The sequence below is a fragment of the Syngnathus leptorhynchus genome, chromosome 6 (genome assembly GCF_054491065.1).
Source record: "Syngnathus leptorhynchus isolate UIUO chromosome 6, UIUO_Slep, whole genome shotgun sequence".
NCBI classification, from domain to species: Eukaryota; Metazoa; Chordata; class Actinopteri; order Syngnathiformes; family Syngnathidae; genus Syngnathus; species Syngnathus leptorhynchus.
This window is the reverse complement of record NC_141200.1, coordinates 14376125-14401310: the sequence shown is the minus strand read 5'-3', so window position 1 is coordinate 14401310 and position 25186 is coordinate 14376125. Positions and strand designations below refer to the sequence as shown.

Genomic DNA, 25186 nt, shown 5'->3' with positions numbered 1-25186 from the left:
TTGAGAGGTCTTGTATTTGAACCTGGGTTCATCTCCTTCTGTATGAGTTTTGGATCTTCGCGTTAATGCTTGCATAGATAGGGTTCCCCCTTACTCTCTCAATTTACAAAATAGCAAAAATGTTTGGTTCCAAATTGTACACCATACAAGACCTACGGCACGTACAATGTTTAAAAACAAGCGCACATGCATGTGGGAGGAACCGGAAATGTCAGTTTCAGGAAAACACTGACGGGAATTTTTGGACTACATACTGAACTGTATTGAATAATCTGTGGAAAATGAGCCGTATTTATCATAACACATCTTTAAAAAACAAACCAGTGCACAATGAGAAATATGACAATGTGTGGTCACCCGGCTCTCATGAAAGGTAGGTGACTTGTATGCAATTTAGCAAATCCACATTAAGTGTTCTTCCCGTTGTAACGACGCAACCAAGGGAGAAAATGTTCGGATCTTGTTAAAGAAATATAATTAATTCGTGTGTATCATCGGACAGGAAATCCAGGAAAAGCATTTCTGGAGTGTCCTTATGGCTTTGAGTGTTGGCATCCACTAGGGGGCATGCGTGTATAGTACAGTACAGCACCGATTTAAGAACGTGCGGCTTCCCGTTGCTACGGACGCTGATTGGCTGAGAGCGGTCACATGATCTGATCGCTTGAGCGGCGGGTTGCCCAATTACGTTAATGCGGAATTGTAATTGCTTTTCGTTAAATTTTCATAATCTAATAAAAAATACAGTGAAAACACGCCTGCTACACTGGAACACAAGGTGGCGCATGTCGAGACCAGTTTCAATTTTATGAAATGGTTCCGTGATGGAGTTTGTAAATTGAAACTTTGAAAGTAGAAACAACGTTTTCTGGAAGAATACATGTAAAAGCAAATAGTGCGTGCCGGACTATCTCAAAAGTCACACTTTTTGCCCTATTACTTTGTGTAAAACACAAAGAAAACCAAAACAACTGTTTTATTTGTGCTTTTTCAAACCTTTATAACGAAAAATAAATGTCACTCTATTCTTGACCTCCTAACTTTGCTTGGGGACAGGGAACCTGTTCTAATTTTTGACACATGCTAAAAATACCCCTAAGAAAACACACAAAAAGCCAGACTAATGGATTATTTTATGCTTCCACGTACTACTTGCAATGTGCTCACATACTTGTCTTTGCTTTTGGTGCAATTATTGCTTTTTCCAACTGTGTGAGTGGTCATTGAATGTACCTCGCGCACAATGCGAGTGAGAATTTCGTTAAAGGAAAACAAAAGAAAAAGAACCTAGCGTCTAAAGATGTAAGATGACAAATACAAATGTATTGGGGTAGATTGGGGTCAAATGTTTTGTACTTGAAAAAAACAAAACTTGAAACTAAGTAACTTGTAAAATTAAAATGAAAACAATATATTCACAATACAAATACTTATATGAACTTTTTTAAATTGAAAATAATTTTGCTTTGCTTTGGTAAATTTTTGGAATAAATTCTTTTGTTAATTTTTTTAAATAAACTTTATTTTCAGGGCGGCTCGGTGACGCAGTGGGTAGCACGTCCGCCTCACAGTTAGGAGGGTGCGGGTTCGATTCCACCTCCGGCCCTCCTTGTGTGGAGTTTGCATGTTCTCCCCGTGTCCGCGTGGGTTTTCTCCGGGCACTCCGGTTTCCTCCCACATCCCAAAAACATGCTTGATAGGCCGATTGAGCACTCCAAATAGTCCCTACGTGTGAGTGCGAGTGCGAATGGTTGTTCGTCTCTGTGTGCCCTGCGATTGGCTGGCAACCAGTTCAGGGTGTCCCCCGCCTAGTGCCCGATGACTGCTGGGATAGTCTCCAGCACACCCGCAACCCCCGTGGGGACAAGCGGTACAGATGATGGATGGATGGATGGATGGATTTTTTTAGGTTATTATTTTTAGGTTTCACCTCCATTTATTTTTCAAGATTTTCAGAGGGTTTTTTTTCAGTTGCATGTTTTATATTTCAGATTCACATCCCTTTTTTCCCAGGTTCAACTCTTTTTTTTCGAGTTCAACAGTTTTGACCCGAATCTGGCGTGGGGGCGTGGTACTAGTTGAGCAAGGTGGGGAATCATGAGTGACAGCTGAACGAGAATGCTTGGAAGTACCCCCAGAGACAGCGCCTTCAGGGAGATTGTTAGATTAAATGCCACAAATTATTTGAATACTGTTTGTATTGTGATTATATGTATAGCTACTGTTTTGTTTTACAGTGGTCCTGGAGTAATTCTTGAAGGAATCCTTGTTGATGTTTCAAGACATGTGCTGACTGATGTCAACAATCAGAAGGTATTGGTTGGATACTTACGGATGACAATGCATGTGTATGCAAGGCTAATATAGAAACGTAATTTTGAAATATTTCAAGGCCACACCCTCCCCCACATTGGACTTTTGACCATATCACTGTTATGCTTATGCCCGTGTACAGACAAAGAGTGAGAGCTTCCAGGCCGGTTCGCAAGCGGGTAAGAGTGTGGCCTTAGGGGGCCTCTGATGCTCTTCGAGACTGCTTTGGCACTACAGACTGGGAAATGTTTAAGCAGGCAGCCACTTGCAACAATCAGACGGACATTGAGGAGTAGTCTCACTCTGTGACCTCTTACATCGCGAAATGCATTGATGATGTGACCCTCACAAAATACATCGTCACTCGGGCTAACTGGAAGCCATGGCTGACAGGGGCTGTCCTCGGGCTGCTGAGGCCCAGAGACAAAGCCTACAGGGCTGGGGATGAAGCGGGCGTGAGATCAGCTAGGGCGAACCTGTCCCGGGGCATCAAGGAAGCAAAAAAGGCGTTCTCTTTCAAGATTACCGCCCACTTCAAAGACAGCAGGGACCCACGGAGCCTGTGGCAAGGTATTCAGACCATCATGGACTACAAGCCCGCGCCGCAGAGCTGTGAGGACGACGTCCCTCCGCTCAACGAACTGAACCGCTTCTTTGCTCGCTTCAACGGCCAGAACAGCACTTGCCCGCTGAAGACCCCTCGCCCTCTGAACGAGCAGCCCCTGTGCCTCTCTGCCGTTAGCGTGAGGAGGACGCTTGCCGCTTTCAACGCCCGAGAGGCGACGGTCGAGTGCTGAAGGACTGCGCTGAGTAGCTGATGGATGTCTTCACGGACATTTTTAACATTTCCCTGCAGCAGGCCATCGTCCCGTCATGTTTCAAGGCTGCCACCATCATACCTGTTCCAAAAAAGACACCCATCATCATGAAGTGCTTTGAGCGGCTTGTCATGGCGCACGTCAGGTCCGTTCTCCCCCCCCCCCACCATAGACCCCTTCCAGTTTGCGTACCAAGCCAAACGGTCCTCTGAGGATGCCATCTGCTCTGCCCTCCACTCTGCTCTCACCCACCTGGAGAACAGAGACTCGTATGTGAGATTGCTGTTTGTGGACTTTACTTCTGCATTCAACACCATTGTTCCACAGCGTCTCATCTGCAAACTCGACAAGCTGGGCCTCAGTACCTACCTTTGCAACTGGCTACTGGACTTCCTCTGTCAGAGGCCTCAGGTAGTACGTGTTGGCGACAATATCTCCGGCAGCGTCACACTGAGCACGGGGGCACCCCAAGGCTGGGTGCTCAGTCCGCTGCTCTTCACCCTGCTGACGCATGACAGCACTGCAAACTACAGCAGCAACCGCGTGCTGAAATATGCCGACGTCACGACTCTGGTGGGTCTCATCACCGGGGGCGACGAGACTCATTACAGGTTGGAGGTCGACCTTCTGGCCCCGTGGTGCAGGGACAACAACCTCCTGCTGTACGTCAGCAAGACCAAGGAGATTGTTGTTGACTTCCGGAAGGGTCACACCCGACACCTGCCGCTGACTATCGACGGTGCTGTGGTGGAGAGAGTGAGCAGCACCAGATTCCTGGGGGTGCACATCAGTGAGGACTTCTCCTGGACCACCAACACTGCGTCGGTGGCGATAAAAGCTCAGCGCCGCCTGTACTTTCTGCGGAAACTCAGGCGAGCGTGTGCTCCTCCTGCCATCATGACCACATTCTACAGTGGCACCATTGAGAGCGTCCTCTCCAGTTGTATCGCTGTGTGGGGTGGTAGCTGCACTGAATACAACATGACGGCCCTGCAGCACATAGTGAACATGGCTAGTAAGATCATTGGTGCTTCACTCCCCTCCCTGAAGGACATTTATACCTCCCATCTCGCCCGCAAGGCAACCGCGATTGTGTGTGATGTGAGTCACCCCGCTCACTCTTTGTTTGATCTTCTGCCCTCTGGGAAGAGGTACAGGAGCCTGCGCTCCCGCACCACCAGACTCACCAAAAGCTTTATACTCCAAGCTGTCAGGATCCTGAACTCTCTCCCTCCTCCACCCTCGGCTGCATAACGTCCTGTACTTTTGCACTATGTTCTGGCTGTCTGCTGTATGCACGCTTGCTCCATTTTCCTCCTCTTATTTGTCTATTTATTCATTTATTGTTTATGTACTTAGGTTATTTGCTTATTACGTATTCATCGCTCTTATCTGTTGTTTTTACTCTTTGTGCTATTTGCTTGTATGTGTTGTGTAATGTGTCTCGTCACCGTGGGACGATGGGAAACGTAATTTCGATCTCTTTGTGCGTCTTAACATGTGAAGAAATTGACAATGAAGCAGACTTTGACTTTTGACTTTGAAATCTATCTTGGGAAATTAGCAACGCCATTGTCAAATTGTCATTAAGAAATTTATCCCAAGAAATTTTTAAAAACTTAACTACATATTTACAGACCCATGCGTGTTTTGCATTTTCTCTTCCAATCAAACTTATTGCAAAAGTCATAGAAGTTGAATCAATCTGTACAGTTCAACAGAAATCTATTTTTTTTATTTGGCAGGTACATTACTATGTACTGTATATATTTTTTCTTTTGGCAGGTTCGTTACCACGTACTGTATATCAAACCTAAACGCGTCCATCGCAGGAAGTATGACTCAAGTGGGAAGGAGATTGAACCAAACTTCAGTGACACCAGAAAGGTCAACACAGGCTTCCTCATGTCCTCCTACAGTAAGTAAAGACCAAAAGATACTAACATGATTAATATTTCCATTTTCATTAATTTTGTCACGTTCATCATTCAGTATTTCCCCAAATGGAATGTTTAATCAATCTGCCAACTTGGAAAACTTAGGGCGGGGCTTCCCAGGCACTTTCATGAGGCAGAATTGGGTTGCAGCAACTCTCAAAACACCATAGAATCGGACTCGTTTTAGTGTGATCACTCTTATTTTTAATATTATTGTTGTTATTATTGATTAACAATAGAAGTAGTCGTAGTTTATTAGTACTATTATGAAAGCTAAATATTGACAATTATATAAATGGCACAACAACAACACCAAAAGCAACAAAGAAACATTTTAAGACCTTATCCTTAAAATTATACTCTGCATTTAAAAATGTCTGTTGGCCTGGGAACGTGTGGGGATCCCGCTGACACAGTGGTTGGAAAAATTGACGTCAGGGCTTCTCTGCTTAAACTGTTGCGCCCACTGTTGCCTCCATGACAAATAAGCAGAATATGACAACATATTTAGTAAATGTGAGGTCTTAAAATGATGCAAGTCAGCAGTAACCAAGTTTTTTGAAACTTCTTTGGTACTGATTATTGTGACGCACTCTCAGTTTAATAGGCACTGATGTAACAAAGTTGCCCAGAATTATTTGGAGGTAAATCATCCCCTCGTCGTTTCTCTCGCTTGCTTATCTCTATGAAGGCTATGAAGTGGTCATTTGCTATAGTGCTGACCTTTGACCTGCACTGTTTTTGAATATTATTATTATTATTATTACACCCGTGCAGGTGTGATTTAAAAGGAATATCGTCAAAAAAAGATTAGACACAGCTCACTGGTAAATGGATCTACTTTTTAGAACAATAACAAAAAATCGGGCGACTGTAGTGGGCATCTCATTTGTGACGCCTTAAATAAATTATTTCAGTGCACCTCAAACAGAGATTTTAAAGGCTTCCTTCAATCTGCAGAGACACTGGGTAGGTAGATTGTACATGTATAGGTGTGATTGTGAGTGTGACTGGAGGTTCATCTATACGTGTCCTGCGATCTGCTGGAAACCACTTCAGGGTGTCCCCCGCCTACTGCCCGAAGTCTGCTGGGATAGGCTCCTGCACGCCCACAACCCTCATGAACATAAAGTGGCTCAGAAATTAGATGGATGGATGGTAACAAGAATGGAAATGGAGTAAACTCCCGAGACTCGAACTATCCATCCATCCATCCATCCATCCATCCATCCATCCATCCATCCATCCATCCATTTTCTGAACCGCTTAGTCCCCACGGTGGTCGCAGGTGTGCTGGAGCCTAAGACTCGAACTCGTTAAATAAAATTAAAAAAAGACTTTCACCCATGTGTCCATGTGTGTTTCTGTGTCTCCATTTATTTGTATGTAGAAGTGGAAGCTAAAGGGGAGTCAGACATACTGTCAGAGGAGCAGCTGTCAGCACTGGTACATAAAGCCGAGCTGGTGAAAATAACTGACAAGTACAGACCTGACGGCACATGGGCCTTCTGGTACCCTGAATGTGAAATGGACAAAACAGAGCTGGAGACTGAAACAGAGATTCGACTGAAGACGAGAGGAAACAGCCCCTTTATATGTGAGTACCTACAATATTCAAGTCATTGATGAGGAAAATGGTGACAATTATGTAACATGCATGTTATACTGGTGCCAAAACTCGGTAAAAAGCAAACAAAACAAATTTATATTTTGTCATATTTCATGGCCTGCATGCTATACATTCACTTTGGCATTCAGAGATGCATGAAAAAAAACACTTACATTGCAAAAAAAAAAAAAAAAAAAAAAAAAAAAAAAAAAACCAGGACGGGATCATAACATGGACAGTTCAGACTTTTTTTTTTAGCATGATGACGCATTCACTGATGTAAAACAGGGTGCATGATTTTGTGTTTATTTTCCTTGAAGGATTGTACTGAAACAATACCATTCACATGGTTGATTAATGATGACATCATAAAATGTTACCATAGAAGGAATGTTAACTTCTCAGCCCCACTCAGCAAACTTCATGACCTTCACCTGACTCTTTAAACCATTTTATGCTTCACTGTAATAGTGTAAAAAAAGAAAGAAATGAACATTAATTGTCTTTGATTGAAGTGTAAATATATTTGGGGGGGGGGGGTTATCAGTTGAGAGAAGGTTGAAAGGTGAGGTTAAAGCATGTTTGTTCACAGGTTGGCTATGAATGATCTGATTTCTTTACTGAAATTGAAATGTTAAATTATTTAACAAATAAATAAGCCTTTATGTCGATGTTTGGAGCTGTATCCAATATGTTCCAAAGTCAAACAACTCAGAGTTTTACCTAAACTGCTCATGGAAATTTTGAGTGACAAGAATCTAAACAAAAATGAAAAGGGGAGGTATGAGGGTTGGGTGAGACGAGCTCTGATTTACAGCTTTCATATTTTGCCATATTTTGAGAAACACTTTTAAGTTTAGGATTCAACCAGTTAATAAGAATTTATTAGACCAATTAAGTATTATATACCCTTTGCAAATGTATACAGATCAGTGTAAAACGGGTTCATTAGTAGAATCATTTAACCCTCTGAAATTGATTTTGTCTTTGTTTAGTCATGGTCTAAGTAAATATAATTATTTATTTTTAGAACTTTAATGTGGACGAGTTACTACCAATTAAAACCAATTCTCTTTTCTTCACTTCACACCTTTTCTTGCTATTTTTAGTCTCCCTAGCTAAAGTAGAGGGTGGCACAGTGTCCAAATGTAACTTTGCTGGAGATGAGAAGACCGGAGCATCGTGGACAGACAAGATTATGGCCAACAAGGCCGTAGCAGATTACGCCCAGAGCCCTGGAGGTGAAGGAGAGGGCTCGCAGGAAGATGAATGGGTGAGGGCACAATTTGAAACTAAACCTAATTCAGACGTACGTACATTATTTACTGCAAGAACAGTGGAAAGAGCAAAATCGTTTTTATAGCATGAGTCATGGTTTTGGAACAGTGAAAATCAGATAGAATGCAAATGGTATCAAAGGTTTTAAAAAGCTCACCATTTTGATCCTTAGGAAGACTAAAGAGAAGATATCAGTAGCCTCGAGCTGTTGGCCCATTTCCAGATTGAACTTCAGCTCGATGTCTTGGATCAGATTGCTTCGGTTCCCCCACCAGAAACCAAACTTGTTGCACTTGTGGCCTTGGCTTGAATCGTTCCTTTGACCTTACAAAGTGAGACTGAATTTTTCTCTCTCTTTGAGTAAAACCGACAAGAGTTCTGTTCTGGTTTTGATTTGGTCACCTACACAAGCTCTTGTTATTTGACTTGCTCTGCTTCTTTTGTGCATATTTGGTCATGTTGCGTAAGAAAGTAAGCTTAAATTCCACCATACTACCTAAGATTGAATTGTGCATCGTTTTCCTCTTCTATTAACACTTCCAAATACATACATGACTTCAAATCTTCCACGGCCAAAACCGTTGGCAGCATCAATGGCACAAAAGTGTTAAATAAGATAGTGCCCATCATCTTATCCGCCATCAGTGCGCGCAATCCATTCAGGAAAGTAGTTTATATGTTTATTTTCCTAATGTTTAAGGCAGATGTTTAAATTCTGGCCTTGCTCTTCATATGACCGATAACTGAAATAGAAAAGAATGTTATTTGTTTATCATTAATTATTCATATTTTTACCCCATGGCTCCATTGACCACATGTGCCTGATTTACTGTATAACAGAAAGTTATAAGTGATAAGCAGTGAGGGTAAACATTAAGAGCAAAATATTCTCACGTCAGCTTTGTCTCCTCAGTTGCATATGTGAAACTACACTCTTTAAATCCCTTACAAATACAGTGAAGCCTCGGTTTTCGACCACAATCCGTTCCAGAAGGCTGTTCGAGAAGTTAATAATTCGAATTCTTAATCATGTTTTCTCATTACAAATAATGGCAAAAAAATAATCCGTTCCAAGCAAAAAAAAAAAAAAAAAACTTTTTTTAAGCATTTTTTCATTTGCGCATTTTTGTCCTATCGCGCAACTGCAGAGCACCGCCGAACGCGCAATCGTGGCGCTCCGCCGACCGCGCAACTGCACCACGCTGGTCGCATTATTGTGACACCGCTGTCGCTGAAATCTAGAAAATATTTTTAAAGTCCTGATGTACTTTCCAAAATTTAAGTGGACTTCATTCCGCAGGGAGCTTAATTTTGTCCGATCGCACAACTGCAGCACACCGCCGAACGGGCAACCATAGCGCGTCGCCGACCGCGCAACTACACTGCGCTGGTCGCATTATTGTTACAGAGCGGTCGCTAAAATTTAGAAAATATTTTTAAAGTCTTGATGTACTTTCCAAAATTTAATTGGACCTCAGTGCGCAGGGAGCTTAATTTGGTCCGATCCCGCAACCGCAGCGCGCCGGATGCTCACTGTCGCATTGCTTTAGGAGTGTCTTTGTGTTTTAGAATGGCTTTACTGCTCCCATTTGCTTCCTTTGGAGGCATGATTAGAGTTGATGCAATTCTCAGAGTAACGAGAATGTAATAACGAACAGAGTCAGTTGGCATACGGGTCCTCTCGGCTCATCTCGCGAGGTTCCACAACCGGTTTCGTCCGACATCCGAAGCAAAAAAATCTTGAATGTTTTGTTCGAATACCGATTTGTTCGAGAACCAGGACGTTCAAAAACCGAGGCTCCACTGTACAATAAAATACAACTTTATAAATATAGCACATTTTACAACAGCTGCAAAGCGCTTCCCACAGTGAAAATGGGGAAAAACAAACAACGTAATTGCAGATGATGTGTTTGGTATGTACTTATGAACTAACTCATTTTCAGAACACTAACTTGAATATGACTTTGTCAGCTTAGTTCGTGATTCATTGTTGTAAAGGGGCAAAATGTAAAATAAATTGACATGCGGTACTCATGCGATTGGCTGGCAACCAGTTTGAGGTGTCCCCCCGCCTACTGCCCGATGACGGCTGGGATAGGCTCCAGCACGCCCGCGACCCCCATAGGGACAAAGCGATACAGAAAATGGATGCATGGATGGACGGACGGACGGATGGACATGCGGTGCTCATTCTTTTCATTTACTGTCATTTTATCTTTCTTCAACTCTTTATTTAGTATACATCACTTGTCGGTGAGTAGTCCCCACTTTTCTTGTCATCTATGACTACAAACATACATACAGGTAATGTAAACACTAAACACAAATGTATCCAATTCTTGCCTTTAAATGTACAAAATATCTGTAGCTTTTTTTTTTACTAAAACAATGTAATAATGTAAACAATAAACAAATAGCACATACTGTCATCATTCTTTACATTCCTTTGTACTTTTCAACTCAATGGGATGTTTTTGCTCACCACATGCTATATGGAATTGATGAATACGTAGCTTGAACTTGTACAGTAGGAGATACCACTAACTACAATATTCCAATAAGTTCTAATGGCACTCTATTGAACAGAAGGACTCAATTTCTGCTTTGTACACAAATTATTTGGTCACATTATTATAACAAAAATCTTTGTTATCTAAAACAAGTTATCTGTGTTCTATAACCCAGTGTTCTTTGGCTCTGATGGACTTGGACATTAGCAGTATTCATTTCTTCCACTTGCATTTGAATGATGTATTTTAGATTAATAAAAAATATTGATTGCTGTGTTTAGCATAAAGGAGTATATTTAATTTTTCACAGTAATTTCTGTAATCATCTCTGGAATTGGGTTTTAGAAAAATGCATCAGTCAGATCATTGATCCATTTTGTTGGACCTGTCTTCAGGGTTTTTACATTCTGAATTTAGTAGCAGAGGAAGGCCTTTCTAAGATGCCCCCACCATCTAACGGTCCGAACAAATGCTAAATGTCGTAATCGGTTCTGCTTCGAAACCATTCTAGTACGGTATCCTTGTTCTCGCTGACCCACTGAATGTTGACTTTGACCTGCTCAATTGCCAGCTCCACAGCTCCAGAAACAGCAGAAAGATCATTCTTTGTGGCAAAACGCTCCAACTGCAGAGGTTCAGAGGGATGGACATTTTTTTAAAATGTAAAAATGTGATATCTTTGAAGTCATCAGCTAAAATTTGTCCTAAGGCTCAAACCAAGCAATGGGCATATAGTAACCAGGAACAATTAAAAAAGAAACCCAGGGCAACCCTTAAGCTCCTATTGTACATGCCTTGTTGGTGAGACAAAGGAAATTAGCATGTTTGTTCAATACTATGTCACACCAACCAGCTTTGTTGATGAAAAAGAAAATTGCATTTTACGTCATAGCGCAAGCGCACATCAATAAAACCCGATAGTAATGACAGCCAGTCGAGAGACTCATCTGAAGAGTTGTGTGTTATGAGATGTTTGTTTAGGTGTCATAGTAAATTACCTCCTCCAGTTCGAACTCTGTCGAGAACCTCCTGGTCACTCCCTCAATCAGCTTGGCTCCATCACTGGTGACATACAATAACAAAATGTAATTGCAATGCTGAAAATATGTGTACTGAAAATTGGAACGCTGGATAATGTCATTAATATCACAGCGTTTGAAATGAAATGTTTCTTGTGGGGTTCATGAGAAAGAAGTCAAGATAAGGACTGATTACAATTGATGACCTTTGCGCGAGATGACAACAAGCCACTGTGGATTGTAAACTTTATGGCACCTGTTTGTTCAAGGAACTGCTCACTTCAGTGGCCGATGTAAATGGGCAACAAGCAAGTGGTCAGCTTCCATTTTATGTTGTGACACATCATGACAACACAGATTATTGAAGAGTAAAAGAAGAACCAACCCCTGACTAACGTAGTCCCATTTTGCTCGAATGAAATTCCAGGCCAATCCATGTCCAGCCACATTTGAGGCAATGTAATTAATAGTAGACGCAACATCCATCAGTCGTATCTTCTTAGGGTCCAAAGTGTAGTTCAGGTATCTGCAAGATAACCAAGACTCCCTTTAGTGTGGAATTTAACTTATCAAAAGGTGCGGCTGTAATAAAATAAGATTATGTTATTAAAGCTTTTATCATATTTAATGTGAAACATCATCAAGTTTGAATGGCACTGTTGGCGTCACCTGTTTAGAAGCCAGATCTTCTTGGTGCACGACAGCGCTTTACGAAGCTGGTCTTTCTCTGAGGTTTTACTCGTGGTCAGGAACATATTCCAAGCAAACTCCCACTCTTTTCCCCCCCCACCGGCCAGAGCTTGGCAGTAGATGACTGACCGCAAGTTGGGGTGAATGCTGAGTCACACAAACACACATGAAACATTATTGCAATTTTTGGGATGCCTTGTTTTCTGATATATTTCTATGGACCTTCGATAAATCTGTAAGATAAAGCTGAAAAAGGAACTTATTTGCATTAAGACACAAATTGTTCCAGTCATTCTAAACTGAGTTCTCATACAATTCAAAGTTTAGAAGTCTGTTGTTACCAACTTAATTTTATGTTCCTAAAAGTCTGGGATGTATATTACACAAAATAATAATTACTAACGCCTTTCAGAACATGGTACATTTGTACACATACTGTACATCCATTTAGTACACATACATATTCTTGACCAATTTAGTGTAAGATCAACCTCAGCAAGTGGTTTTTGGTTAAATACAGTTAATAGATTAGACTTTCATCTGACACATGATATTATACAGTTACCATGGAAACAAAGATTAAAACGAAAATATAATCATGTGTCTAACTGAGGTTTATGGCTTGGTAATAGCACACACAGAAGACAAGTTGACAGTATTATTGAACTTTGGATTTGATAATCCTTTCAATAAAATGACACACGCATGCAACTTTGGTTCTAGGACACTGCATTTGGTCACCCTGCCTTGATCAGGACACACATTCATATGACCAATATGTATTCATGGTTTTTTTTGTAGGTTTGAGAAGTTTCCAATAAATTATTCTCAGCATTTTAAACCATTTTGTATATGACAGGTTTTATAGATGAGGAAAAACGTTAGGTTTTGCTCTGCCTCCGATAGGTGCGGATATGTCAAAAACAAAAGATCTTTTTGACAATTAGTCACCGGCCTAAAATTTATAATTTTCTTTGTTAAACGATCGCTGGAGACTAAAATCACACAATAACAATCTACACAATTAAGATCACCACCATATTCAATTATTTATTAGCCAGGTGTGTTCATACCTGTTGGTGTTGGTATCATTGCTATTCATCCAGTTGTCAAACATCAACGTGGCCATTTCAATGCATTCTTGGAGTCCATTGGAACAAGCCATGTGAATGGCTGTGATCTGGTTGTGCCTTGAAATGAAACCCGGAATTATTTCTTTGGGAAAGTGATCAGTTAACATTCTCTGTTAGCTTCATCCATCCATCCATTTTCTGAACCGGTTTGTCCCCACGGGGGTCGCGGGCGTGCTGGAGCCTATCCCAGCCGTCATCGGGCAGCAGGCGGGGGACATTCTCTGTTAGCTTGCTTGGCAAATATCAACAGCATAACGGGTGGTTTTTTTCCCATTGTTGTCCTATTATACTTTATTTCTCAAACCATCAGAAGGACAGCATGTCTTCCAGGCACCTTCACAACCTCCCTCCCTGCCGACCTACCGACTTTTATGGGTAATGAACCTTTAACAAAATGATGGCAAGGTTAAAACTTTCAGATGAGAGGGATCTTTTTACGATACTCAGCAGAGGTAATTGTGTGGCGGACCTCAGGACCTGGCTTCTCACTCAGCAGGCCAGTAGACAAAGAATTTGCAACAAAAGCCTCCATCCTTTTCCAATACCATTGATGCTCATTAAGATCACAGATTAACTGGAGCCTATCCCAGCTGACGCAAGAGGTGGGCTTCACCCTGCCCTGTACTGGTTAGCAGTCAATCACAGTGTAGACAACAACCATTCACAATCACATCAACACCTATGGACAATTTAGGATCACGTTTTGGGACTGTGGGTGCCAGTGGAAAAAGAAGATGCTGACTAGGCAGACATGCTAACCACTCGTCATATTGTGGTGCCTTACAACTAAATATTAAAGAGGACAATTTATGGAACTGATGAATAACCAGCCCATAAGTGACTGCTCGGAGTGGTTGCCAAGATATTGGGGGCGCTAGGCGTTTGCATTTGGTGACGTACGTGTCCACTACAGGTGCTACAAGCACTGATTTGCTTTGATTATGCTTTGTTTGAAGTGCTGACTAGTGCATTTATTTATATGATTGTAGTTATGTATTTTCAGTTAATTATTGCGTACAGTGTACATTGACAACCAACCAGTCTGTACCCCACCTTTTGCCCTAAATCATCTGGGATAGGCTAAATAACAATACCATGGGCTACGACAGAAAAATGATCTAACGGCAATATATACATCAATTACCAATAATTCAAATTTTATTATTATTCTTGTTTTTTTTTCAATAAGATATGAAAATGTGCATGACATTTAATATGTATATGATGAAAACTAATATGCTTGCTAAACTACATACAGAACATCAAACTGATAAAAATACAAACAGAACATTAGTGGAAGGGAAACATTTCCTTACTGTAAGGAGTGGCTCATTGGAATTTCAGAGTTGTCTGTGAAGTTTCTGTAGTAACTGTACAAGTTTTTAACTTGCGCCCGAAGATAGGCCTGAAACAGAGTGCATGTTTCCAACCTTGGCATGTTTCTCAAGCACAATTTTCTACATTTACCCGTAGTTTGATTTTATAGCCAACAAACATTTTTATGTCACTGGTAAACATATCAGTTATGAAGACAACAGACCCTCAAAAATGTGGCAAATAGTGATGTTATGTATGCTTTATAAGTAATTTAACTGCTCATAATGGAACATAATGAAACATGCCTGCATGGGTCCATACACCTCGGAGCGGTCAAACATGAGGACAAAGTACTCAAGATTGCGAACTGCGGACTCCCAGGGTATGTAAGCTTTCTCATTGCGAAGGAACCACGTTGTATTTAGAGCCAGAGTCACATCGACAATTTTGGCCCTAGAAGAGAAGTTTAGCAAAGTGAAGGAACAATGTGATTGCGTTGACCAAATGCGTCAATAGTCAGATTAAAAAAAAAAAAAATACCAGCAATAGTACCTTGCCAAATGAAATGCATCATCAATGAGCTGCCCTCTGTTCATCACTGGAATGTGCTAGAAAGCAAAAAACAAGATGAAACGCATGTTGAAAACAACTGTGTATGATGTACAGTGTGTATTATCGCTGCGTAAAAGATTTTTGGAACAATTGAACAATTCAAAGGGAGCCACGAGGAACAGCTATTGAACCTGCAACCCTGCATTGGGGGCTACAAAAGCTATACCTACGTTGGTCTGGTGCCTTGTTCAAGAGTATTTCAACTGACAGTCCACCCAGTCATCATTTTCTGTTTAACAAATATCTGAAGCTAAATACGTACTAATGGTACTATTACATACTCATTCTCACTTGTAATTTTCAAATCCAAATATAAAACAGACAGGCTACAATGCTTACGATGTAGTTCTATTATTATTTGCCACGTTGGCTTAGTACTCACATTTGGGTTTGATTCCAGCTGATTGAGGAGTTTTTCCCAATTCTCTTGGTTGTAATTAACCCGATAATATCCTGTACAGTTGACATTTACAAGGATCCACTCTCCATGCTTAGAAAGGAATGGGTCTTTAACTGGGAGGGGAGAAGATAAGATTCTTCAAGTTCTACAACAGACTGATAAATAAGGTACACTCAAGTCCAAATTTGTAATTGTTCCATTCTGATTATTGAGTTTGATTTGAGGTGGGGGGGAAAAAAAGAAAAGAAATATTTGCTGTTCTCTTACCTGCGCTTCTGGTGTTCAGCCAGATGAAAGTACTTCCTGATGTATTTGACATCACTCGGATTGGAATATGCCACAAATGACTGAACAGTCAAAATAACAGATAGTAATGAGAAGTCACTCCTGGTTAGTAAAATGAGCCAGCTAAACTGGAGGCAGTCCTGACATAATTTGCAGATCAAGCAAAGCAATATTAGGTAATAGTTACAGTTAAGGTCTTTACCAAAATTACTCAGGGTGATCCACACTACTAACATGTTACAAAATGAATAATGTGGATCATTAAGAGATCACTCTTGCAGTAATCGCAGACTCAATCAATGCAAAGTGAGCATAGCTTACATTGGTTCTCACCAACCATATTGTGGGTAGTCAAATTAACCATAACATATCATGCCAGATGCACTCACTCGCACAAGTAATGAAATAATAAAGAAGCAGGGAGGCTTAATATCATGACTTGCGTCAAATATCTCACACTTCCAGTCAGGAATTTGTCAGGGGGGTTGAAACAGATGGGCACAGTAATCACATTACTCAAACTACCTACAGACAGATGGTGAAATTTTCTTTATGTTTACTTCAAATGTGGACCACATGATCAGAGGTCTGGTGGTAACTGAAACTATCGCTGTCTCGATGCGCCACTTCATTTCGTCATTTCCATTCAGAGTGCGTTGACTGTGCATTAGTCAGAGCAGTGCTCATTATTATCAGGTTTATGGTGTTTGATCAGAAAAATAAATAAAGGTGCCATTAAATGCATTTATTCAAGTTTGAGTCCTTCTTACAGTATTTCAGAAATTTAGAAGCACATGAGAAATGTCAGAGATGAAAGAGAAAGTAAAATGTGGCTAAGGTGAGAATCTCAAGCAAGCTTTAGGTAAATTTTCCTCTGTTCATGTTTAGTAGTACTCATGCCTTTCTTCTACTGTTGCTAACCACAGACGTCTCTTTAATTCTCTGAGTAAATGTTGTTTTGTGACGCTCTGCATTATAAGGCGCACTGGGGTTTTTCGAGTAAATTTTAAGTTTTTAAGTGCGCCTAATAGTGCAGAAAATACGGTACTTGTGAAGTAATTATCTGTTTTGCTAGGAAACGTAAAACATGACATACCTGGAGTTCAAAGAACTGCTGAAGAAGAAGTGCTTCTGGTTGATTTCGCCATTTGTAGTGTTGATGGTAATAACAGGATATCCATTTTGATTGGTCCATGTGCCCATCGTCTTGGCAACATCAATGTGACCCCCGTCCTCAACAACAGCCTGAACGCATGTAAAACGACATTCTAAAAGATGCTTTTTCTTAGGGTAGGTTTTGTAACGTGATAGTTTAAAAACCTTTTGAGAGGGGAGGGCGGTGATTTTGTTAACTTGCCTTTTGTATACATTTCCAAAGGGCATCTTGGTCAGTATTTCCATATTTAAAGCTACTGAGGTACATCTGGAACGATGAAAGGGAGAGAAAAAAAATGGGTTAGGTTTCCACCAGTGTTCTCATCCAGGGTGTTTTGTTTCCATCCATCCATCCATCCATCCATCCATCCATCCATACATACATACATACATACATACATACATACATACATACATACATACATACATACATACATACATACATACATACATACATACATACATACATACATACATACATACATACATACATACATAAAAATTATGCGAGCAAGAGCAGAAGTGTTTTTTGTCATGCTCTACCATGAGGTTTGTTTTGCTTTCCTCTCAGACATTATTTACAGAAATAATGTTTTATTTATGGTATGAATGGTCTTTAGTTGAAGATGAAGGTGTGAAATGAAGGTTGAATTCTTTGCAAAGGTGCCGGTGTGCTCAGGTTACATCAAGTGAACTGGACCAATTTTTCAAATTTGTTTTGAAATCAGAACTGAATAGTCGACTACTGCTACACATAAAAAAAAGTGTTTGAGTCCCAGCAGGTCATCTTTTCTTTCAAGTGTGAGAGAATAGAAATGTATTTTTGACAGCCAAATGGGTCATGCCACAGACATACAACAATTAGGATACAACTACTCCTGAATCAAACGAGGGTATGTCAACACTTACTTTAATCCCCTTGTTGAAAACTCTTGGCTCCACGGCGTCTGCCAGCATTCTCAGCACAATTGCTCCCTACAGCAAGAATAAAAAGTTATATGAATGATAATATCAAAAGTACTACAGTTTGTTTTCATCCTTAAAATAGATGACATCTCTCTGTATTTGTTTTCTACTCATTTGAGCATACCTTGTAGTAGGATATATCATCAAACATCTGAATGATCTGCGAAGTGGACTGGACGTTGTTAGGTGGGACACTAAGAGGATGTGAAGAAGTCAATGCATCCTGCTCAAGTGCTGCATGAAGTTCACTCATGATGTATATTTCTCTCTGGTGGAGACAGACAACACATCAAATAATACTGCCTCAATGAAAGACTCAAACCAAATTTTATTTCGATGGCACGTTTTGTAAATCAGAAATGCGATACAGTGTTGAAAGTGATCAAAACAGACAATAAAATTGGCAACATATCTATAAAACCCCATACAGACGCACCCAAGTTCATCTTTATTCTTTCACCTAACCATTCTCAAACAAATCTTTTATTTTATTTTATTTTTATTTATTCTCCGGGCACTCCGGTTTCCTCCCACATCCCAAAAACATGCTTGATAGGCCGATTGACCACTCCAAATTGTCCTTAGGTGTGAGTGCGAGTGCGAATGGTTGTTCGTCTCTGTGTGCCCTGCGATTGGTTGGCAACCAGTTCAGGGTGTCCCCCGCCTACTGCCCGATGACGGCTGGGATATGCTCCAGCACGCCCGCGACCCCCGTGGGGACTAAGCAGTTCAGAAATTGAATGAATGAATGTATAGAAATCTGAACTTACAACTTGAAAAGTAGGTTCAACATTGTCCAATGCCAAGATTGACATGTAGGTGGCAAAGCCTTCATTTAGCCAAACTTCACTCCACCATTTCATTGTGACAAGATTTCCAAACCACTGCAAGCAAAAGGGGACAGAATCATAACAGGTGCAATTTAGAGTACTGCAGCATTGAACACATACATCAAAATGGGACACTGACATAAAAGTGAATGAGGCATTTCTTATTTACTTGTGGTGTGGCATGTGACCACGGTAAAATTACTCTTTACATTTTAATTCAGGGGAGACTGGTGAGAGTAGAGCATACAGTAGAACACTGTATCAATTTGTAAAATATTGAAGAGTTTGATTCATTGTGTTCTGAGGCTTCATAAATGTATGTCTTCTATGAAGCAAATACGACTCATGACACGTCATGAAGAACAAGCAGTAGTTCGTTTGAGTCAATGTATCTGCTTAAAACCCAGATGACCCAATACTTCATAGGATCTACTGCCAAAGTGTCAATAGTATAAACAAGCAGTACAACATAGTAAAAATGTCTTTTATGAACCCACCCACACAAATTAAGAAGGCAAATCATAGAAAGACTCAAGGTGAGGTTCAAAGCCAAAATATTCTGCTATGAGGTAGGGCTGTCCAGCATGAACCATGTAAATTTGTTAGATTTGGTGTGGAAACCAGTTTTGGTTAGTGGGGTAGGGAAGGGAAGCTAAAATATTTCATTAACTCGTTTTTTTTACTCACTTGGTGTGCCAGTTCACGTGCAATGAGATGAGAGATTTTTTCTTTGTGCAACTGGGATGCCACACCTTCTTCATACAGCAAGACTCCTTCTTGATATGTGATCAGTCCCCAGTTTTCCACTCCTCCAGCAGATAAATCTGGCAGTGCAATTTGATCTGAGGGAATGATTAGTCATAATAAATATCTGCAAAGTGTTTTGTTTCCAGAAATCTTGTCGTCAAGGCACATTCGTTGGGGGAAAACAATGGTGAAGCTGCGAACATGAGACCCATGTTTCAACTGCATTCTACACAACTGGACAAATTAGCTACAAAACCTCAGTTCGTCTGCAAGGACTACATGAGTAAGCCCGCAAGCCTGTTTTAAAATGTTTACCAATGATCAAACATCGTGATATCCCAGAACTGTTGTTCATTGCCATTTGAAAATGTAAACACTTGCAGAGATTATTAAAATGAAAGTGTTACATGTAGATATTTTTGCTGTTTCATACCTCATTAAAAGAGCAATATCATGCTACATTAACTTTTTGACCTTTTAGCCATGTTAAAACGCTAATTCCTTGCTCAAAACATCCCCCAACTGGTGCTTTTTTCCCCTCCATTTACTCCCCTTGGGGCATTCCTGCTCATTCCGCCTCTTTAATCACCAGCCCCACCCGAGCCAATAGAACGACCAGGTACTCACTTTGTGATGTCACAAAATGAGGAGTCACCCGCACACCGCCCCAAGCAGACTAAACACAGCGAGTATCTCAGAGCAGTTGAGTTTACATACAGCTGTTATGATTTTGGTGCATTAAATAAATTATAACATGTTTTGACAAACACGCGGCAATGTGCTCAAGTATTAGTCATCGCTGTTTGGTGCATTAAAAGAGTCTTTTCCATGTAATTCAGAAATGTCCTACTTTGTGATTGGCCAATGAACGCACTTCAAGTCTAGGGATGGATGTGTAAGTACAGTAGAAGTGGGGACTGAACTTTTAGTCTTACTTCAAAATTAGAAAAACAGCCACCAAAATAAAATAAGTCATATTTCATAAAAACATTTGATTGGCATTGTGCCAAACGTTATATATATTAATGTATATATGCCTACAATTAACCGTAGACACACACTGAATTTGATCCATCGAGACATCACGTGAATTCTTACCAAGCTTTTTCAGAATGTAATTGATTCCAAAGTGGTTTTCATAGAACTTGAGAATCTTTCCGGTAACATTTGCTGCATATCGAGTGTGCCCAGCATCAGTAGCCTCTTGCCGAGCATATATCTGCATGAAAAGAATCATAAAGGGCACATGAGGTCTTGTTTCGTTTTTATCCTCAACTGAAACATTTACACACATGCACAAAATTGTTGGTGCCTTTCTATTAAAGACAGCAAATTCATCAATAACAAATAATTATCTTAATTTGTTGAGAATTAAAAAATTAAAAGCAGACTTTTATTTTTGTGGTCCAACAGAGTAATTTTGATTTATAATTGATTAACGGATTTTCTGTAGCTGCTCATTGAGTGTTGTGCCAAAATGGCACCTGTGTTTTTATTTCCATAACAGAAAGGTCGTAAAAATTTTGACCACATGAATCGCTAAACTAATGGTTGAGTAAAAGGAAATAAAACATACTGCCAGTCAACACAGCAAAACAACTCAATGTGTCTTCAAGTCAAAGCAAACTTACCTGGATTGTCACGCGTTCGTGCGCTGATCTGATGGGTGTGAACTCTGAAACTGTGAATGCCAACAAGTAGGTGGACATTTTCGGTGTCGGATAAAATTGTGTGACTTCCCAGTCTTCTGCAAGTTCAGAGCCTAAAAGAAAAGGGTTGGAGGGGGCAAAGTATATTGTGTAAAAGTAGATATTTTGCTTTGTTTACATTTACCTGGTTGTAAATCTTATTTATTCACCTTTCATAGCTTCATTCCCTAGTGCCGTCATTTCTTTTCTATGTTTGATTGTCACATCAAACACAGCCTTCATTTCCGGCTCATCAAAACAAGGAAACACTTTTCTGGCATCTGTTGGCTGCAGAAGTGTACTGGCAAGAAATCTATGCATAAAAAAGGTTAATATTCACCAACAAGTCACATGTGTACACAAGCAAGTCTCAAATCGTAACCTTCAATGTTGAAGCAAGTCCCAAGCTAGTGTGGAAATAAATCAGGCAACTCTAGTAGTCACTACCAAATTTCAAGCAAGTTGAGTCATCGTTTCTGGTTTCGAGTATGTTCTAAGTCAAGTCATAATATTTTGCTCAGTCACAACATATATTGTTGAGATAATGGATTCTTCCCTGATCATGACACAAAACGTACGATACATTTATCAGTCTAAAAATGATTGAGTACCCCAAAAAATTTCAGAATGCATATTATTTATTACCAAAGGTGGACGCTCATTTTCCATATGAAAAACGAGGGATGAGAAAGTTCAAACAAGGACAGACTGGATACGGACGGAAGTGGATTTCCTCCCGTCCATGTAATCATCGCTATTGTGCCGACTAAACTATCACTCTTTGAGCAAATTGACAGACTGGGTTCTCTGAAGGCCGCATTTTCGTCCGCGTGGTGTCAGTTCTGGCGCTTCACTTGTGTTCATAGATATTAAGCGTGTCCAAATTAGCCACTGTCCACGGAAGCTACATGAGGACGAGTCTTTGAAGACTTCTTTCCAAAACGTCTTTCCAAAAATGGAAACCACATGTGGGCGAATGCGTTGGAACTGACATCATATAGCAAAAAAACCCAAAAAGAAACGCGTCCGATAAATGAAGCAGACAATGCAACCTTCGGAGTGTGAAGTGTTTAAGTTTGGACACAGCCGATCGCTCCGTCCAACGTACCGTTTCGGCACACGAACATGGAAGTCTGTCAAAGATACGATTTTTTGTTTCCTCCTTGTCTCACGTGTGTAGTCTATAAGTTCATTCACGAATGTGAATGTCAAAAAGAACAAAAAAGTTTGGGGGCAAAGGAAGACTTAAGTGAAATGAAGTGATTTTTCTATCAGCCTATGTATGAGAGATAATATTGACAGAAATACAATAGATTAATTTTAAATTATACGTCAGCCAAATCTTGTCATCTATTATCATCTGGTGATCTTTTTGTGTCACCTCAGCCAAATTTTCATTCAGAAAAAAACAAAACAAAAGAAAACCGAAAAACAAATGTAAACGTGAACTCGGAAGTGAGTGTCCGTTAATTCAGTGGATGTCACGTAGTAAATTAGCCAGCTAATGAGCTTTAAATGTTTATTGTTGTGTATTATGAAACCTCTGCCATTAACCTCTCATTCACGCCATCACACATGGCAAAAATTAGAAGCCTTTTGCCCCAGAGAGAAGGTCTGCTCAGCTTTAGGATGACCACCAGATAATATTTTGTATACAACACTGCAATAACCGACTTGGATTTGATTCTACATTTGTCTACAATGCACAACTGGATCCTGGTTAAAGTAAGCCATTTTAAATGTCAAACGTTTTGGCATTTTAAAATGAGTGAATGTGAGGCTTTGTGAAACTCTTTGGCAGCCACCATATGTTGTAGCTACTCTGATGTATGCACTCCACCTTTTTAATCAAATTGGGTCTCTCATCTGTTGGACTGTGACTTCCTTTTCAATGACGAGGATGGACAGGGACGGACGATTATATCATGAATAAGGACGGACGAACGATGATGGAAGGGTGCCCAGAAGAAGGACAGAGGACAGACAACAGTGCCCACATCTGATTTTTACTAACATTCACATGAAATTTTGCTGCAGCTAGTTAACAGTTACTTAGCACCACATGAGTAGCCTGCTAGCCTGTTATATAAATGATGTCACTAGTGATCGGACATTTTGACTTTGTAGGAAATGTTGAATTTTGTTACTGATGTTTCGTAATGCTCGTGAGAAATCAAAGATTTGTTTATTTACATAAATAAAAATCATACGAATAAAGGTAATTTGAGCAAAAATACATTTCAGAAGTGTGCATCAAACTTTATTCGCCAATTGGCAGTTGCCAAGAACCAACACTCACTTTCAAAAAGATGGCTGACTCCTGAACTAGAACAAATTAATTTGCCTTCCAAATAGATTCAGATTATAATGACATCAGTCACATTTATTGTATTTCCAGCCATGACTGGTTTTCTCTGAGTTATACGGTAGAGCGGACACATTTAGACTGCGTTATGTCAACAACGTGTAAATTATCCTTGACCATTTATATCAGTTAAAAGGAAAAAAAACATTTAAAGAACTATATTTAAACAGATGTATAAATCAAAATCTTTTTCACACTTACCTCTTTCTATTTGTGTTATTTTCAGAATGTGGAACATCTTCATTGTATGTGCTTAGATATAAAGCTTGAAGATTTTGTGATATCTCTCCCTGGAATGACAGAGATAAGCTGTAGTTCATTCCAGCCATCAGTGACTCCTTTAACTGGATCTCCAAGAAATCACTTTCATTTGTATGATGCTTCATACGAACTATCTCGATCTTCTTTTTTGTCTTTTCATTCTTCACAAATGGATCATAAACCCTCAGGTCTCGGCTATGGAGGTAAATGCTCCATGTAGAATTCACACAATGAAAATATACAGTTGAGTCACCGGTGAACTGCATCGTCTGGTTGGGAGTGGTGACATTAACTTTCTCGATGATTCTGGAGTAGAGCTGAAGATGAAGAAATATTTTGTAGTTGTCAGGCACAAGATTTGTCGGCAACCGCATGACAGGTGGTGGTTCCATAGTGGTGGTTGGGATGCTCGGCCGTGGTGTCGGGTTCATTCGTCTGATCTGCTCTGTGTATAAAACAACCATAGCGACAATGCTGCCAATGATAGACACAGTCAGGATCCCAAAAGCAGCGGCGTAGGCCTTGGACGTTGAGGGCTTCGACATGGTGGCTGCTTGATCGGAGGTTCTGTTCCCTTGCTTTGTTGAGCTTATTCTGACAGATCTGTGTACTTGTTTAGCTCTGATCTGCAAAACCTTATCTGCATCCAAGTAACCACCGTCCCATAAATAGGGCTTGGCCCCACTATCCCAAGTCTGTGTTTGGATTAAGCATTAACCTGGACATTGCATAGGGAGCAAAGAGTAAGTGATTCAGTCTGGCAGGTTGTAAATGAGCCGTCATAGATCGTGCTCAAACATCTGAAGGTGGTTACTGTGGTCCAGACACAAACTCTCAAGAAGCTTAGCGCAGCCCATTTCTTTGCCTCACTTCATCACCCACCGCCCATTTCTCAGCTGGATCATTATAACTTACGATGGCTATGAAAAGTCTACACACACCTGTTCAAATGCCAGGAGTTTGCGATGTAAAAAATGTGAGTTAATTCAAAAGTTAATTTCCAAACTTTTCAACCATTAATGTTGCCTACAACCTGGGTACCACCCCCCCAAAATATTTTTAAAAAGTACATATTTTTGTGGTGAAGTGAAAGCAAACAACTGAGATAATATGGTAGCACAAGAGTGCAGTGGGGCTGTGTTCAGAATTAATTAATCACATCATGTTCACTTATGTGAAATGCGAGTCATCAGAAACATGTCATGTATTTATAATTCCTCTGAATCCGAAATAAAATTAAACTATTCTAG

At 40.3% G+C, this 25186-nt stretch overlaps 2 protein-coding genes across 2 annotated transcripts; one reads left to right on the top strand and one right to left on the bottom strand.

Moving 5' to 3' along the window:
- The first annotated feature begins 203 nt into the window (after positions 1-203).
- Positions 204-10916, top strand: arpin (actin related protein 2/3 complex inhibitor). The gene is made up of 6 exons (XM_085914418.1): positions 204-373; positions 2238-2313; positions 4917-5049; positions 6459-6665; positions 7787-7950; positions 8128-10916. Exons 1-6 carry the CDS (start codon positions 282-284, stop codon positions 8134-8136), a joined length of 681 nt encoding a protein of 226 aa, XP_085770544.1. The 5' UTR covers positions 204-281; the 3' UTR covers positions 8137-10916.
- On the bottom strand, positions 9859-24584 carry anpeplb (alanyl (membrane) aminopeptidase-like b). The gene is made up of 20 exons (XM_085914417.1): positions 23877-24584; positions 21481-21623; positions 21254-21384; positions 20721-20841; positions 19563-19717; positions 18816-18929; positions 18170-18313; positions 17989-18054; positions 17282-17347; positions 17021-17169; positions 15907-15986; positions 15622-15752; positions 15180-15235; positions 14933-15080; positions 14627-14715; positions 13251-13367; positions 12157-12324; positions 11873-12013; positions 11467-11530; positions 9859-11093 (listed from the first exon to the last, which is right to left on the bottom strand). Exons 1-20 carry the CDS (start codon positions 24479-24481, stop codon positions 10941-10943), a joined length of 2841 nt encoding a protein of 946 aa, XP_085770543.1. The 5' UTR covers positions 24482-24584; the 3' UTR covers positions 9859-10940.
- Positions 24585-25186: the final 602 nt, after the last annotated feature.

Coding starts and splice junctions, on each gene's coding strand:
- arpin (XM_085914418.1), top strand. CDS start 282: ATGAGCCGTATTTATCATAACACATCTTTAAAAAACAAACCAGTGCAC. Junction 374..2,237: donor TCACCCGGCTCTCATGAAAG/GTAGGTGACTTG, acceptor TTTGTTTTACAG/TGGTCCTGGAGTAATTCTTG. Junction 6,666..7,786: donor AGGAAACAGCCCCTTTATAT/GTGAGTACCTAC, acceptor TGCTATTTTTAG/TCTCCCTAGCTAAAGTAGAG.
- anpeplb (XM_085914417.1), bottom strand. CDS start 24,481: ATGTCGAAGCCCTCAACGTCCAAGGCCTACGCCGCTGCTTTTGGGATC. Junction 17,348..17,988: donor TTTTCAACAAGGGGATTAAA/GTAAGTGTTGAC, acceptor TCATCGTTCCAG/ATGTACCTCAGTAGCTTTAA. Junction 13,368..14,626: donor CCAATGAGCCACTCCTTACA/GTAAGGAAATGT, acceptor TTTCATTTCAAG/GCACAACCAGATCACAGCCA.